This window comes from Oncorhynchus mykiss, chromosome 16, assembly GCF_013265735.2.
Source record: "Oncorhynchus mykiss isolate Arlee chromosome 16, USDA_OmykA_1.1, whole genome shotgun sequence".
In the NCBI taxonomy this organism is placed as follows: domain Eukaryota; kingdom Metazoa; phylum Chordata; class Actinopteri; order Salmoniformes; family Salmonidae; genus Oncorhynchus; species Oncorhynchus mykiss.
In genome coordinates this window covers 69,127,110-69,145,812 of record NC_048580.1, presented here as the reverse complement: position 1 = coordinate 69,145,812, position 18,703 = coordinate 69,127,110, and the positions used below count along the sequence as shown (strand labels likewise).

The 18,703-nt window shown below is 52.2% G+C and overlaps 1 protein-coding gene across 1 annotated transcript in view; it reads right to left on the bottom strand.

Annotated features, from left to right (window-relative positions):
* LOC118939575 (regulator of G-protein signaling 3-like) overlaps positions 1-18,703 on the bottom strand; it is a 43,325-nt gene that overhangs the window by 22,389 nt on the left and 2,233 nt on the right. The window contains exon 2 of the mRNA XM_036947660.1: positions 15,260-16,752. Coding sequence (XP_036803555.1) covers positions 15,260-15,263 — 4 coding nt within the window. The 5' untranslated portion in view covers positions 15,264-16,752. The remainder of the gene's footprint in view (positions 1-15,259; positions 16,753-18,703) is intronic.

Below are 18,703 nucleotides of genomic sequence, written 5' to 3'. Positions count from 1 at the left end.
CCCCCTCTCCTCTATGGCACGTTGGTTCATCGTTATCAGGACACATCCCCATCTCCTCTATGGGACGTTGGTTCATCGTTATCAGGACACATCCCCCTCCCCTCTATGGCACGTTGGTTCATCGTTATCAGGGCACATCCTCCTCTCCTCTATGGCACGTTGGTTCCTCATTATCGGGGACACATCCCCCTCTCCTCTATGGCACGTTGGTTCATCGTTATCGGGGACACATCCCCCTCTCCTCTATGGCACGTTGGTTCATCGTTATCAGGACACATCCCCCTCCCCTCTATGGCACGTTGGTTCATCGTTATCGGGGCACATCCTCCTCTCCTCTATGGCACGTTGGTTCCTCATTATCGGGGACACATCCCCCTCTCCTCTATGGCACGTTGGTTCATCGTTATCGGGGACACATCCCCCTCTCCTCTATGGCACGTTGGTTCATCGTTATCAGGACACATCCCCCTCTCCTCTATGGCACGTTGGTTCATTGTTATCGGGGACACATCCTCCTCTCCTCTATGGCACGTTGGTTCATCGTTATCAGGACACATCCCCCTCTCCTCTATGGCACGTTGGTTCCTCATTATCGGGGACACATCCTCCTCTCCTCTATGGCACGTTGGTTCATCGTTATCGGGGACACATCCCCCTCTCCTCTATGGCACGTTGGTTCATCGTTATCAGGACACATCCCCCTCTCCTCTATGGCACGTTGGTTCATAGTTATCAGGACACATCCCCCTCTCCTCTATGGCACGTTGGTTCATCGTTATCGGGGACACATCCCCCTCTCCTCTATGGCACGTTGGTTCATCGTTATCGGGGACACATCCCCCTCCCCTCTATGGCACGTTGGTTCATCGTTATCAGGACACATCCCCCTCCCCTGTATGGCACGTTGGTTCATCGTTATCAGGACATATCCCCCTCTCCTCTATGGCACGTTGGTTCATCGTTATCAGGACACATCCCCCTCTCCTCTATGGCACGTTGGTTCATCGTTATCGGGGACACATCCCCCTCTCCTCTATGGCACGTTGGTTCATCGTTATCAGGACACATCCCCCTCTCCTCTATGGCACGTTGGTTCATCGTTATCAGGACACATCCCCCTCTCCTCTATGGCACGTTGGTTCATCTTTATCGGGGACACATCCCCCTCTCCTCTATGGCACGTTGGTTCATCGTTATCAGGACAAATCCCCCTCTCCTCTATGGCACGTTGGTTCATCGTTATCAGGACACATCCTCCTCTCCTCTATGGCACGTTGGTTCATCGTTATCGGGGACACATCCCCCTCTCCTCTATGGCACGTTGGTTCATCGTTATCGGGGACACATCCCCCTCTCCTCTATGGCACGTTGGTTCATCGTTATCGGGGACACATCCCCCTCTCCTCTATGGCACGTTGGTTCATCGTTATCGGGGACACATCCCCCTCTCCTCTATGGCACGTTGGTTCATCTTTATCGGGGACACATCCCCCTCTCCTCTATGGCACGTTGGTTCATCGTTATCGGGGACACATCCCCCTCTCCTCTATGGCACGTTGGTTCATCGTTATCGGAGACACATCCCCCTCTCCTCTATGGCACGTTGGTTCATCGTTATCGGGGACACATCCCCCTCTCCTCTATGGCACGTTGGTTCATCGTTATCAGGACACATCCCCCTCTCCTCTATGGCACGTTGGTTCATCGTTATCGGGGACACATCCTCCTCTCCTCTATGGCACGTTGGTTCATCGTTATCGGAGACACATGCTCCTCTCCTCTATGGCACGTTGGTTCATCGTTATCGGGGACACATCCCCCTCTCCTCTATGGCACGTTGGTTCATCGTTGTCGGGGACACATCCCCCTCTCCTCTATGGCACGTTGGTTCATCGTTATCGGAGACACATCCTCCTCTCCTCTATGGCACGTTGGTTCATCGTTATCGGGGACACATCCTCCTCTCCTCTATGGCACGTTGGTTCATCGTTATCGGGGACACATCCTCCTCTCCTCTATGGCACGTTGGTTCATCGTTATCAGGACACATCCCCCTCTCCTCTATGGCACGTTGGTTCATCGTTATCAGGACACATCCCCCTCTCCTCTATGGCACGTTGGTTCATCGTTATCGGGACACATCCCCCTCCCCTCTATGGCACGTTGGTTCCTCATTATCAGGACACATCCCCCTCTCCTCTATGGCACGTTGGTTCATCGTTATCAGGGACACATCCCCCTCTCCTCTATGGCACGTTGGTTCATCGTTATCGGGGACACATCCCCCTCCCCTCTATGGCACGTTGGTTCATCGTTATCAGGGACACATCCCCCTCTCCTCTATGGCACGTTGGTTCATCGTTATCGGGGACACATCCCCCTCTCCTCTATGGCATGTTGGTTCATCGTTATCGGGGACACATCCCCCTCTCCTCTATGGCACGTTGGTTCATCGTTATCGGGACACATCCCCCTCTCCTCTATGGCACGTTGTTTCATCGTTGTCGGGGACACATCCCCCTCCCCTCTATGGCACATTGGTTCCTCATTATCAGGACACATCCTCCTCTCCTCTATGGCACGTTGGTTCATCGTTATCGGGGACACATCCCCCTCCCCTCTATGGCACGTTGGTTCATCGTTATCGGGGACACATCCCCCTCCCCTCTATGGCACGTTGGTTCATCGTTATCGGGGACACATCCCCCTCCCCTCTATGGCACGTTGGTTCATCGTTATCGGGGACACATCCCCCTCCCCTCTATGGCACGTTGGTTCATCGTTATCGGGGACACATCCCCCTCTCCTCTATGGCACGTTGGTTCATCGTTATCAGGACACATCCCCCTCTCCTCTATGGCACGTTGGTTCATCGTTATCAGGACACATCCCCCTCTCCTCTATGGCACGTTGGTTCATCGTTATCAGGACACATCCCCCTCCCCTCTATGGCACGTTGGTTCATCGTTATCGGGGCACATCCTCCTCTCCTCTATGGCACGTTGGTTCCTCATTATCGGGGACACATCCCCCTCTCCTCTATGGCACGTTGGTTCATCGTTATCGGGGACACATCCCCCTCTCCTCTATGGCACGTTGGTTCCTCATTATCGGGGACACATCCCCCTCTCCTCTATGGCACGTTGGTTCATCGTTATCAGGACACATCCCCCTCTCCTCTATGGCACGTTGGTTCCTCATTATCGGGGACACATCCCCCTCTCCTCTATGGCACGTTGGTTCATCGTTATCGGGGACACATCCCCCTCTCCTCTATGGCACGTTGGTTCATCGTTATCAGGACACATCCCCCTCTCCTCTATGGGACGTTGGTTCATCGTTATCAGGACACATCCCCCTCCCCTCTATGGCACGTTGGTTCATCGTTATCAGGGCACATCCTCCTCTCCTCTATGGCACGTTGGTTCCTCATTATCGGGGACACATCCCCCTCTCCTCTATGGCACGTTGGTTCATCGTTATCGGGGACACATCCCCCTCTCCTCTATGGCACGTTGGTTCATCGTTATCAGGACACATCCCCCTCTCCTCTATGGCACGTTGGTTCATCGTTATCAGGACACATCCCCCTCCCCTCTATGGCACGTTGGTTCATCGTTATCGGGGCACATCCTCCTCTCCTCTATGGCACGTTGGTTCCTCATTATCGGGGACACATCCCCCTCTCCTCTATGGCAAGTTGGTTCATCGTTATCGGGGACACATCCCCCTCCCCTCTATGGCACGTTGGTTCATCGTTATCGGGGACACATCCCCCTCCCCTCTATGGCACGTTGGTTCATCGTTATCGGGGACACATCCCCCTCCCCTCTATGGCACATTGGTTCATCGTTATCGGGGACACATCCCCCTCTCCTCTATGGCACGTTGGTTCATCGTTATCAGGACACATCCCCCTCTCCTCTATGGCACGTTGGTTCATCGTTATCGGGGACACATCCCCCTCTCCTCTATGGCACGTTGGTTCATCGTTATCAGGACACATCCCCCTCTCCTCTATGGCACGTTGGTTCATCGTTATCAGGACACATCCCCCTCCCCTCTATGGCACGTTGGTTCATCGTTATCGGGGCACATCCTCCTCTCCTCTATGGCACGTTGGTTCCTCATTATCGGGGACACATCCCCCTCTCCTCTATGGCACGTTGGTTCATCGTTATCGGGGACACATCCCCCTCTCCTCTATGGCACGTTGGTTCATCGTTATCAGGACACATCCCCCTCTCCTCTATGGCACGTTGGTTCATTGTTATCGGGGACACATCCTCCTCTCCTCTATGGCACGTTGGTTCATCGTTATCAGGACACATCCCCCTCTCCTCTATGGCACGTTGGTTCCTCATTATCGGGGACACATCCTCCTCTCCTCTATGGCACGTTGGTTCATCGTTATCGGGGACACATCCTCCTCTCCTCTATGGCACGTTGGTTCATAGTTATCAGGACACATCCCCCTCTCCTCTATGGCACGTTGGTTCATCGTTATCGGGGACACATCCCCCTCTCCTCTATGGCACGTTGGTTCATCGTTATCGGGGACACATCCCCCTCCCCTCTATGGCACGTTGGTTCATCGTTATCAGGACACATCCCCCTCCCCTCTATGGCACGTTGGTTCATCGTTATCAGGACACATCCCCCTCTCCTCTATGGCACGTTGGTTCATCGTTATCAGGACACATCCCCCTCTCCTCTATGGCACGTTGGTTCATCGTTATCGGGGACACATCCCCCTCTCCTCTATGGCACGTTGGTTCATCGTTATCAGGACACATCCCCCTCTCCTCTATGGGACGTTGGTTCATCGTTATCAGGACACATCCCCCTCCCCTCTATGGCACGTTGGTTCATCGTTATCAGGGCACATCCTCCTCTCCTCTATGGCACGTTGGTTCCTCATTATCGGGGACACATCCCCCTCTCCTCTATGGCACGTTGGTTCATCGTTATCGGGGACACATCCCCCTCTCCTCTATGGCACGTTGGTTCATCGTTATCAGGGACACATCCCCCTCTCCTCTATGGCACGTTGGTTCATCGTTATCGGGGACACATCCCCCTCCCCTCTATGGCACGTTGGTTCATCGTTATCAGGGACACATCCCCCTCTCCTCTATGGCACGTTGGTTCATCGTTATCGGGGACACATCCCCCTCTCCTCTATGGCATGTTGGTTCATCGTTATCGGGGACACATCCCCCTCTCCTCTATGGCACGTTGGTTCATCGTTATCGGGACACATCCTCCTCTCCTCTATGGCACGTTGTTTCATCGTTGTCGGGGACACATCCCCCTCCCCTCTATGGCACATTGGTTCCTCATTATCAGGACACATCCTCCTCTCCTCTATGGCACGTTGGTTCATCGTTATCGGGGACACATCCCCCTCCCCTCTATGGCACGTTGGTTCATCGTTATCGGGGACACATCCCCCTCCCCTCTATGGCACGTTGGTTCATCGTTATCGGGGACACATCCCCCTCCCCTCTATGGCACGTTGGTTCATCGTTATCGGGGACACATCCCCCTCCCCTCTATGGCACGTTGGTTCATCGTTATCGGGGACACATCCCCCTCTCCTCTATGGCACGTTGGTTCATCGTTATCAGGACACATCCCCCTCTCCTCTATGGCACGTTGGTTCATCGTTATCAGGACACATCCCCCTCTCCTCTATGGCACGTTGGTTCATCGTTATCAGGACACATCCCCCTCCCCTCTATGGCACGTTGGTTCATCGTTATCGGGGCACATCCTCCTCTCCTCTATGGCACGTTGGTTCCTCATTATCGGGGACACATCCCCCTCTCCTCTATGGCACGTTGGTTCATCGTTATCGGGGACACATCCCCCTCCCCTCTATGGCACGTTGGTTCATCGTTATCGGGGACACATCCCCCTCTCCTCTATGGCACGTTGGTTCATCGTTATCAGGACACATCCCCCTCTCCTCTATGGCACGTTGGTTCATCGTTATCGGGGACACATCCCCCTCTCCTCTATGGCACGTTGGTTCATCGTTATCAGGACACATCCCCCTCTCCTCTATGGGACGTTGGTTCATCGTTATCAGGACACATCCCCCTCCCCTCTATGGCACGTTGGTTCATCGTTATCAGGGCACATCCTCCTCTCCTCTATGGCACGTTGGTTCCTCATTATCGGGGACACATCCCCCTCTCCTCTATGGCACGTTGGTTCATCGTTATCGGGGACACATCCCCCTCTCCTCTATGGCACGTTGGTTCATCGTTATCAGGACACATCCCCCTCTCCTCTATGGCACGTTGGTTCATCGTTATCAGGACACATCCCCCTCCCCTCTATGGCACGTTGGTTCATCGTTATCGGGGCACATCCTCCTCTCCTCTATGGCACGTTGGTTCCTCATTATCGGGGACACATCCCCCTCTCCTCTATGGCAAGTTGGTTCATCGTTATCGGGGACACATCCCCCTCCCCTCTATGGCACGTTGGTTCATCGTTATCGGGGACACATCCCCCTCCCCTCTATGGCACGTTGGTTCATCGTTATCGGGGACACATCCCCCTCCCCTCTATGGCACGTTGGTTCATCGTTATCGGGGACACATCCCCCTCTCCTCTATGGCACGTTGGTTCATCGTTATCAGGACACATCCCCCTCTCCTCTATGGCACGTTGGTTCATCGTTATCGGGGACACATCCCCCTCTCCTCTATGGCACGTTGGTTCATCGTTATCAGGACACATCCCCCTCTCCTCTATGGCACGTTGGTTCATCGTTATCAGGACACATCCCCCTCCCCTCTATGGCACGTTGGTTCATCGTTATCGGGGCACATCCTCCTCTCCTCTATGGCACGTTGGTTCCTCATTATCGGGGACACATCCCCCTCTCCTCTATGGCACGTTGGTTCATCGTTATCGGGGACACATCCCCCTCTCCTCTATGGCACGTTGGTTCATCGTTATCAGGACACATCCCCCTCTCCTCTATGGCACGTTGGTTCATTGTTATCGGGGACACATCCTCCTCTCCTCTATGGCACGTTGGTTCATCGTTATCAGGACACATCCCCCTCTCCTCTATGGCACGTTGGTTCCTCATTATCGGGGACACATCCTCCTCTCCTCTATGGCACGTTGGTTCATCGTTATCGGGGACACATCCTCCTCTCCTCTATGGCACGTTGGTTCATAGTTATCAGGACACATCCCCCTCTCCTCTATGGCACGTTGGTTCATCGTTATCGGGGACACATCCCCCTCTCCTCTATGGCACGTTGGTTCATCGTTATCGGGGACACATCCCCCTCCCCTCTATGGCACGTTGGTTCATCGTTATCAGGACACATCCCCCTCCCCTCTATGGCACGTTGGTTCATCGTTATCAGGACACATCCCCCTCTCCTCTATGGCACGTTGGTTCATCGTTATCAGGACACATCCCCCTCTCCTCTATGGCACGTTGGTTCATCGTTATCGGGGACACATCCCCCTCTCCTCTATGGCACGTTGGTTCATCGTTATCAGGACACATCCCCCTCTCCTCTATGGGACGTTGGTTCATCGTTATCAGGACACATCCCCCTCCCCTCTATGGCACGTTGGTTCATCGTTATCAGGGCACATCCTCCTCTCCTCTATGGCACGTTGGTTCCTCATTATCGGGGACACATCCCCCTCTCCTCTATGGCACGTTGGTTCATCGTTATCGGGGACACATCCCCCTCTCCTCTATGGCACGTTGGTTCATCGTTATCAGGACACATCCCCCTCTCCTCTATGGCACGTTGGTTCATCGTTATCAGGACACATCCCCCTCCCCTCTATGGCATGTTGGTTCATCGTTATCGGGGCACATCCTCCTCTCCTCTATGGCACGTTGGTTCCTCATTATCGGGGACACATCCCCCTCTCCTCTATGGCAAGTTGGTTCATCGTTATCGGGGACACATCCCCCTCCCCTCTATGGCACGTTGGTTCATCGTTATCGGGGACACATCCCCCTCCCCTCTATGGCACGTTGGTTCATCGTTATCGGGGACACATCCCCCTCCCCTCTATGGCACGTTGGTTCATCGTTATCGGGGACACATCCCCCTCTCCTCTATGGCACGTTGGTTCATCGTTATCAGGACACATCCCCCTCTCCTCTATGGCACGTTGGTTCATCGTTATCGGGGACACATCCCCCTCTCCTCTATGGCACGTTGGTTCATCGTTATCAGGACACATCCCCCTCTCCTCTATGGCATGTTGGTTCATCGTTATCAGGACACATCCCCCTCCCCTCTATGGCACGTTGGTTCATCGTTATCGGGGCACATCCTCCTCTCCTCTATGGCACGTTGGTTCCTCATTATCGGGGACACATCCCCCTCTCCTCTATGGCACGTTGGTTCATCGTTATCGGGGACACATCCCCCTCTCCTCTATGGCACGTTGGTTCATCGTTATCAGGACACATCCCCCTCTCCTCTATGGCACATTGGTTCATTGTTATCGGGGACACATCCTCCTCTCCTCTATGGCACGTTGGTTCATCGTTATCAGGACACATCCCCCTCTCCTCTATGGCACGTTGGTTCCTCATTATCGGGGACACATCCTCCTCTCCTCTATGGCACGTTGGTTCATCGTTATCGGGGACACATCCTCCTCTCCTCTATGGCACGTTGGTTCATAGTTATCAGGACACATCCCCCTCTCCTCTATGGCACGTTGGTTCATCGTTATCGGGGACACATCCCCCTCTCCTCTATGGCACGTTGGTTCATCGTTATCGGGGACACATCCCCCTCCCCTCTATGGCACGTTGGTTCATCGTTATCAGGACACATCCCCCTCCCCTCTATGGCACGTTGGTTCATCGTTATCAGGACACATCCCCCTCTCCTCTATGGCACGTTGGTTCATCGTTATCAGGACACATCCCCCTCTCCTCTATGGCACGTTGGTTCATCGTTATCGGGGACACATCCCCCTCTCCTCTATGGCACGTTGGTTCATCGTTATCAGGACACATCCCCCTCTCCTCTATGGCACGTTGGTTCATCGTTATCAGGACACATCCCCCTCTCCTCTATGGCACGTTGGTTCATCTTTATCGGGGACACATCCCCCTCTCCTCTATGGCACGTTGGTTCATCGTTATCGGGGACACATCCTCCTCTCCTCTATGGCACGTTGGTTCATCGTTGTCGGGGACACATCCCCCTCTCCTCTATGGCACGTTGGTTCATCGTTATCGGGGACACATCCTCCTCTCCTCTATGGCACGTTGGTTCATCGTTGTCGGGGACACATCCCCCTCTCCTCTATGGCACGTTGGTTCATCTTTATCGGGGACACATCCTCCTCTCCTCTATGGCACGTTGGTTCATCGTTATCGGGGACACATCCCCCTCTCCTCTATGGCACGTTGGTTCATTGTTATCAGGACACATCCTCCTCTCCTCTATGGCACGTTGGTTCATCTTTATCAGGACATCCCCCTCTCCTCTATGGCACGTTGGTTCATCGTTATCAGGACACATCCCCCTCTCCTCTATGGCACGTTGGTTCATCGTTATCGGGGACACATCCCCCTCTCCTCTATGGCACGTTGGTTCATCGTTATCGGGGACACATCCCCCTCTCCTCTATGGCACGTTGGTTCATCGTTATCAGGACAAATCCCCCTCTCCTCTATGGCACGTTGGTTCATCGTTATCAGGACACATCCTCCTCTCCTCTATGGCACGTTGGTTCATCGTTATCGGGGACACATCCCCCTCTCCTCTATGGCACGTTGGTTCATCGTTATCGGGGACACATCCCCCTCTCCTCTATGGCACGTTGGTTCATCGTTATCGGGGACACATCCCCCTCTCCTCTATGGCACGTTGGTTCATCGTTATCGGGGACACATCCCCCTCTCCTCTATGGCACGTTGGTTCATCTTTATCGGGGACACATCCCCCTCTCCTCTATGGCACGTTGGTTCATCGTTATCGGGGACACATCCCCCTCTCCTCTATGGCACGTTGGTTCATCGTTATCGGAGACACATCCCCCTCTCCTCTATGGCACGTTGGTTCATCGTTATCGGGGACACATCCCCCTCTCCTCTATGGCACGTTGGTTCATCGTTATCAGGACACATCCCCCTCTCCTCTATGGCACGTTGGTTCATCGTTATCGGGGACACATCCTCCTCTCCTCTATGGCACGTTGGTTCATCGTTATCGGAGACACATGCTCCTCTCCTCTATGGCACGTTGGTTCATCGTTATCGGGGACACATCCCCCTCTCCTCTATGGCACGTTGGTTCATCGTTGTCGGGGACACATCCCCCTCTCCTCTATGGCACGTTGGTTCATCGTTATCGGAGACACATCCTCCTCTCCTCTATGGCACGTTGGTTCATCGTTATCGGGGACACATCCTCCTCTCCTCTATGGCACGTTGGTTCATCGTTATCGGGGACACATCCTCCTCTCCTCTATGGCACGTTGGTTCATCGTTATCGGGGACACATCCCCCTCTCCTCTATGGCACGTTGGTTCATCGTTATCAGGACACATCCCCCTCCCCTCTATGGCACGTTGGTTCATCGTTATCGGGGACACATCCTCCTCTCCTCTATGGCACGTTGGTTCATCGTTATCAGGACACATCCCCCTCTCCTCTATGGCACGTTGGTTCATCGTTATCAGGACACATCCCCCTCTCCTCTATGGCACGTTGGTTCATCGTTATCGGGACACATCCCCCTCCCCTCTATGGCACGTTGGTTCCTCATTATCAGGACACATCCCCCTCTCCTCTATGGCACGTTGGTTCATCGTTATCAGGGACACATCCCCCTCTCCTCTATGGCACGTTGGTTCCTCATTATCGGGGACACATCCCCCTCCCCTCTATGGCACGTTGGTTCATCGTTATCAGGGACACATCCCCCTCTCCTCTATGGCACGTTGGTTCATCGTTATCGGGGACACATCCCCCTCTCCTCTATGGCATGTTGGTTCATCGTTATCGGGGACACATCCCCCTCTCCTCTATGGCACGTTGGTTCATCGTTATCGGGACACATCCCCCTCTCCTCTATGGCACGTTGGTTCATCGTTGTCGGGGACACATCCCCCTCCCCTCTATGGCACATTGGTTCCTCATTATCAGGACACATCCTCCTCTCCTCTATGGCACGTTGGTTCATCGTTATCGGGGACACATCCCCCTCCCCTCTATGGCACGTTGGTTCATCGTTATCGGGGACACATCCCCCTCCCCTCTATGGCACGTTGGTTCATCGTTATCGGGGACACATCCCCCTCTCCTCTATGGCACGTTGGTTCATCGTTATCAGGACACATCCCCCTCTCCTCTATGGCACGTTGGTTCATCGTTATCGGGGACACATCCCCCTCTCCTCTATGGCACGTTGGTTCATCGTTATCAGGACACATCCCCCTCTCCTCTATGGCACGTTGGTTCATCGTTATCAGGACACATCCCCCTCTCCTCTATGGCACGTTGGTTCATCTTTATCGGGGACACATCCCCCTCTCCTCTATGGCACGTTGGTTCATCGTTATCGGGGACACATCCTCCTCTCCTCTATGGCACGTTGGTTCATCGTTGTCGGGGACACATCCCCCTCTCCTCTATGGCACGTTGGTTCATCGTTATCGGGGACACATCCTCCTCTCCTCTATGGCACGTTGGTTCATCGTTGTCGGGGACACATCCCCCTCTCCTCTATGGCACGTTGGTTCATCTTTATCGGGGACACATCCTCCTCTCCTCTATGGCACGTTGGTTCATCGTTATCGGGGACACATCCCCCTCTCCTCTATGGCACGTTGGTTCATTGTTATCAGGACACATCCTCCTCTCCTCTATGGCACGTTGGTTCATCTTTATCAGGACATCCCCCTCTCCTCTATGGCACGTTGGTTCATCGTTATCAGGACACATCCCCCTCTCCTCTATGGCACGTTGGTTCATCGTTATCGGGGACACATCCCCCTCTCCTCTATGGCACGTTGGTTCATCGTTATCGGGGACACATCCCCCTCTCCTCTATGGCACGTTGGTTCATCGTTATCAGGACAAATCCCCCTCTCCTCTATGGCACGTTGGTTCATCGTTATCAGGACACATCCTCCTCTCCTCTATGGCACGTTGGTTCATCGTTATCGGGGACACATCCCCCTCTCCTCTATGGCACGTTGGTTCATCGTTATCGGGGACACATCCCCCTCTCCTCTATGGCACGTTGGTTCATCGTTATCGGGGACACATCCCCCTCTCCTCTATGGCACGTTGGTTCATCGTTATCGGGGACACATCCCCCTCTCCTCTATGGCACGTTGGTTCATCTTTATCGGGGACACATCCCCCTCTCCTCTATGGCACGTTGGTTCATCGTTATCGGGGACACATCCCCCTCTCCTCTATGGCACGTTGGTTCATCGTTATCGGAGACACATCCCCCTCTCCTCTATGGCACGTTGGTTCATCGTTATCGGGGACACATCCCCCTCTCCTCTATGGCACGTTGGTTCATCGTTATCAGGACACATCCCCCTCTCCTCTATGGCACGTTGGTTCATCGTTATCGGGGACACATCCTCCTCTCCTCTATGGCACGTTGGTTCATCGTTATCGGAGACACATGCTCCTCTCCTCTATGGCACGTTGGTTCATCGTTATCGGGGACACATCCCCCTCTCCTCTATGGCACGTTGGTTCATCGTTGTCGGGGACACATCCCCCTCTCCTCTATGGCACGTTGGTTCATCGTTATCGGAGACACATCCTCCTCTCCTCTATGGCACGTTGGTTCATCGTTATCGGGGACACATCCTCCTCTCCTCTATGGCACGTTGGTTCATCGTTATCGGGGACACATCCTCCTCTCCTCTATGGCACGTTGGTTCATCGTTATCGGGGACACATCCCCCTCTCCTCTATGGCACGTTGGTTCATCATTATCAGGACACATCCCCCTCCCCTCTATGGCACGTTGGTTCATCGTTATCGGGGACACATCCTCCTCTCCTCTATGGCACGTTGGTTCATCGTTATCAGGACACATCCCCCTCTCCTCTATGGCACGTTGGTTCATCGTTATCAGGACACATCCCCCTCTCCTCTATGGCACGTTGGTTCATCGTTATCGGGACACATCCCCCTCCCCTCTATGGCACGTTGGTTCCTCATTATCAGGACACATCCCCCTCTCCTCTATGGCACGTTGGTTCATCGTTATCAGGGACACATCCCCCTCTCCTCTATGGCACGTTGGTTCCTCATTATCGGGGACACATCCCCCTCCCCTCTATGGCACGTTGGTTCATCGTTATCAGGGACACATCCCCCTCTCCTCTATGGCACGTTGGTTCATCGTTATCGGGGACACATCCCCCTCTCCTCTATGGCATGTTGGTTCATCGTTATCGGGGACACATCCCCCTCTCCTCTATGGCACGTTGGTTCATCGTTATCGGGACACATCCCCCTCTCCTCTATGGCACGTTGGTTCATCGTTGTCGGGGACACATCCCCCTCCCCTCTATGGCACATTGGTTCCTCATTATCAGGACACATCCTCCTCTCCTCTATGGCACGTTGGTTCATCGTTATCGGGGACACATCCCCCTCCCCTCTATGGCACGTTGGTTCATCGTTATCGGGGACACATCCCCCTCCCCTCTATGGCACGTTGGTTCATCGTTATCGGGGACACATCCCCCTCTCCTCTATGGCACGTTGGTTCATCGTTATCGGGGACACATCCCCCTCTCCTCTATGGCACGTTGGTTCATCGTTATCAGGACACATCCCCCTCTCCTCTATGGCACGTTGGTTCATCGTTATCAGGACACATCCCCCTCTCCTCTATGGCACGTTGGTTCATCTTTATCGGGGACACATCCCCCTCTCCTCTATGGCACGTTGGTTCATCGTTATCGGGGACACATCCCCCTCTCCTCTATGGCACGTTGGTTCATCGTTATCAGGACACATCCCCCTCTCCTCTATGGCACGTTGGTTCATCGTTATCAGGACACATCCCCCTCTCCTCTATGGCACGTTGGTTCATCTTTATCGGGGACACATCCCCCTCTCCTCTATGGCACGTTGGTTCATCGTTATCGGGGACACATCCCCCTCCCCTCTATGGCACGTTGGTTCATTGTTATCGGGGACACATCCCCCTCCCCTCTATGGCACGTTGGTTCTTCATTATCAGGACACATCCTCCTCTCCTCTATGGCACGTTGGTTCTTCATTATCAGGACACATCCTCCTCTCCTCTATGGCACGTTGGTTCTTCATTATCAGGACACATCCCCCTCTCCTCTATGGCACGTTGGTTCATCGTTATCGGGGACACATCCCCCTCTCCTCTATGGCACGTTGGTTCATCGTTATCAGGACACATCCTCCTCTCCTCTATGGCACGTTGGTTCATCGTTATCAGGACACATCCTCCTCTCCTCTATGGCACGTTGGTTCATCGTTATCGGGGACACATCCTCCTCTCCTCTATGGCACGTTGGTTCATCGTTATCAGGACACATCCCCCTCTCCTTTATGGCACGTTGGTTCATCGTTATCGGGGACACATCCCCCTCTCCTCTATGGCACGTTGGTTCATCTTTATCGGGGACACATCCTCCTCTCCTCATTGGTTCATCATTATCCAGGGACACATCCTCCTCTCCTCATTGTTTCATCATTATCCAGGGACACATCCTCCTCTCCTCATTGGTTCATCATTATCCAGGGACACATCCTCCTCTCCTCATTGGATCATCATTATCCAGGGACACATCCTCCTCTCCTCATTGGATCATCATTATCCAGGGACACATCCTCCTCTCCTCATTGGATCATCATTATCCAGGGACACATCCTTCTCTCCTCATTGGATCATCATTATCCAGGGACACATCCTCCTCTCCTCTCCTCATTGGATCATCATTATCCAGGGACACATCCTCCTCTCCTCATTGGTTCATCATGATCCAGTGACACATCCTCCTCTCCTCATTGGATCATCATTATCCAGGGACACATCCTCCTCTCCTCATTGGTTCATCATTATCCAGGGACACATCCTTCTCTCCTCTCCTCATTGGTTTCCCCTGTGAAGCAGCGCCAGGGAAGCGACAGCCCCAAAAACAGCACACAGCAGCAGAAGGAAAACTAACACAAACCAGCCTCGGAGTGCACACGATGGGAATCTGACCCACTTACCCATTTTGCCTCAGGGCTTCAATGGAGGGGACGGTACTGTGCTGCCAGGGCCAGGGAGCCCGCGTCAGCGCACAAGCTCTACAGCAGAGACGAGACAGCCCAGCGAGTCTGGGCATGTAGGGGCCACCATGGCAGCCTGAGTGAAAGCTGCGCCAAGAGATAGGCTGGGCCTCCACTCTTCTTCGACCCACATACATTAGCAGGAGAATGTTCTGTACATCTGATAAAACATCCTGATTCCCATGGCTGACTGAGGAAGCAGACTACACTGATGTGTGGAAGAAGATCAATAGCCCATACACTGACTACAGAGCCCTGATGTGTTCTGTCTCTGACTATAGACCCCTGATGTGCTCTGACTCTGGGATGCTGCCTACACTGACTCCAGACCCCTGATGTGTTCTGTCTCTGACTATAGAGATCTGATCTGTTCTGTCTCTGACAATAGACCCCTGATGTGTTCTGTCTCTGGGATGCTGTCTACCCTGACAATAGAGCCCTGATGTGTTCTGTCTCTGGGATGCTGTCTACCCTGACAATAGAGCCCTGATGTGTTCTGTCTCTGGGATGCTGCCTACCCTAACTATAGAGACCTGATGTATTCTGTCTCTGGGATGCTGCCTACCCTGACAATAGAGATCTGATGTGTTCTGTCTCTGGGATGTTGCCTACCCTGACTACAGAGACCTGATGTGTCCTGTCTCTGGGATGCTGTCTACCCTGACTACAGAGACCTGATGTGTCCTGTCTCTGGGATGCTGCCTACAGTGACTACAGAGACCTGATGTGTCCTGTCTCTGGGATGCTGTCTACCCTGACTACAGAGACCTGATGTGTCCTGTCTCTGGGATGCTGCCTACAGTGACTACAGAGACCTGATGTGTCCTGTCTCTGGGATGCTGTCTACCCTGACTACAGAGATCTGATGTGTCCTGTCTCTGGGATGCTGCCTACTCTGACTACAAAGACCTGATGTGTCCTGTCTCTGGGATGCTGCCTACCCTGACTACAAAGACATGATGTGTCCTGTCTCTGGGATGCTGCCTACCCTGACAACAAAGACCTGATGTGTCCTGTCTCTGGGATGCTGCCTGCCCTGACTACAAAGACCTGATGTGTCCTGTCTCTGGGATGCTGCCTACCCTGACTACAAAGACCTGATGTGTCCTGTCTCTGGGATGCTGTCTACCCTGACTACAAAGACCTGATGTGTCCTGTCTCTGGGATGCTGCCTACCCTGACTACAGAGACCTGATGTGTCCTGTCTCTGGGATGCTGTCTACCCTGACTACAAAGACCTGATGTGTCCTGTCTCTGGGATGCTGCCTACCCTGACTATAGAGACCTGATGTGTCCTGTCTCTGGGATGCTGCCTACCCTGACTACAAAGACCTGATGTGTCCTGTCTCTGGGATGCTGTCTACCCTGACTACAAAGACCTGATGTGTCCTGTCTCTGGGATGCTGCCTACAGTGTTTCTCCATCAGCTTCTCCTAAATGGAGATAAAAAAAGAAGCCGTGTTAATTTGATGCGTGCTGGATATAGTGAACATTACACAATGTGTGATGATGAGGTGTCATTCTGCCCCTGAACAAGGTAGTTAACTCACTGTTCCAATGCCGTCATTGTAAATAAGAATGTGTTCTTAACTGACTTGCCTTGTTAAATAAAGGTTAAATAAAAAAATTCACGAAAGAAAACAAGTGATAGACGACAATACAGATGAAAACCAAATAACTGTGTGCAGGTTGGAAACCCAAGGGCTTATACAGAAATAGGGGCATCGACCGAATATAGGGGCATCGACTAGGGGGTGTGGTGGATGTGGGGCATCGATCGACAATAGGGGCATCGACTTGGGGGTATGGTGGATGTGGGGCATCGATCGACAATAGGGGCATCGACTTGGGGGTGTGGTGGATGTGGGGCATCGATCGACAATAGGGGCATCGACTTGGGGGTGTGGTGGATGTGTGCACCGTCAGGGCATCTACTTAATTTTCATGAATAAATCAAGGGGACATGTGCCGCCCTGTTTGGGGGTGTTTGTTGGAGGGGTCCATGGCCTCTGACATTTATGTCAGCTCTATGTCTTGTCCTCCCAGCTGTTATGGTAATGTCCTCCCAGTTGTTATGGTAATGTCCTCCCAGTTGTTGTGGTAATGCCCTCCCAGTTGTTATGGTAATGTCCTACCAGCTGTTATGATAATGTCCTCCCAGTTGTTATGGTAATGTCCTCCCAGTTGTTATGGTAATGTCCTACCAGCTGTTATGATAATGTCATCCCAGTTGTTATGGTAATGTCCTCCCAGTTGTTATGGTAATGTCCTACCAGCTGTTATGATAATGTCCTCCCAGCTGTTATGATAATGTCCTCCCAGCTGTTATGGTAATGTCTTCCCAGTTGTCATGGTAATGTCCTCCCAGTTGTTATGGTAATGTCCTCCCAGTTGTTATGATAATGTCCTCCCAGCGTAAAGATACCTTAATAGAATAGTATTTATTTTTTATTTCGCCTTTATTTAACCAGGTAGTCTTGTTGAGAACACCTTTATTTAACCAGGTAGACTAGTTGAGAACAAGTTCTCATTTACAACTGCGACCTGGCCAAGATAAAGCAAAGCAGTGCGACACAGACAACAACAACAGAGTTCCACTTAAACAAACGTACAGTCAATAACACAAAAGAACCTTAAAACAATGACTCAAGTAAAAGTGAAAGTCACCCAGTAAAAAACTACTTGAGTAAAAGTCTAAAAGTATTTGGTTTTAAATATACTTAAGTATCAAAAGAAAATGGAATTGCTAAAATATACTTAAGTATCAAAGTAAAAGTGTCAATCAATTCAAATTACTTGTATTAAGCAAACCAGACGGCACAATTTCCTTGTGTTTCAATTTACAGATAGCCAGTGGCACACCAACACTAATTGACAAACAAAGCATTTGTGTTTAGTGAGTCTGCTAGATTAGAGGCAGTAGGGACCAGGGATGTTCTCTGTTTAGTGAGTCTGCTAGATTAGAGGCAGAAGGGATGACCAGGGATGTTCTCTTGATAAATGCGTGAATTGTAATAACCAATCAGTCTGTCATGTTCCATCACTGGTCGAAGTATAAAGCTGATCATCCACTTCAGTTGTAGCCGTCACACTACCGTTTGAGAAAAACTTGTTTAATTAAACATTAGGACTCATTCCCAATATCTCTCATGGATCAGCCTCAGTCTTTCCACAAAACCCAGAGAAACACAAATCCCAGTAGCCTTAATCTTCCTTTCCACAACTGGAGCTCTGTGAGTACTGTTTTTTGGTCTCTGACGGTCTCCTGAAGTGAATAGAATGCCAACAGAAAAAGGCTATATCCATTTTAGACCTACTTGATAAACCTACAGCACTTCACCAATAATCCAAGGCGATACTATTGAATCTGAAGTTATGTACATG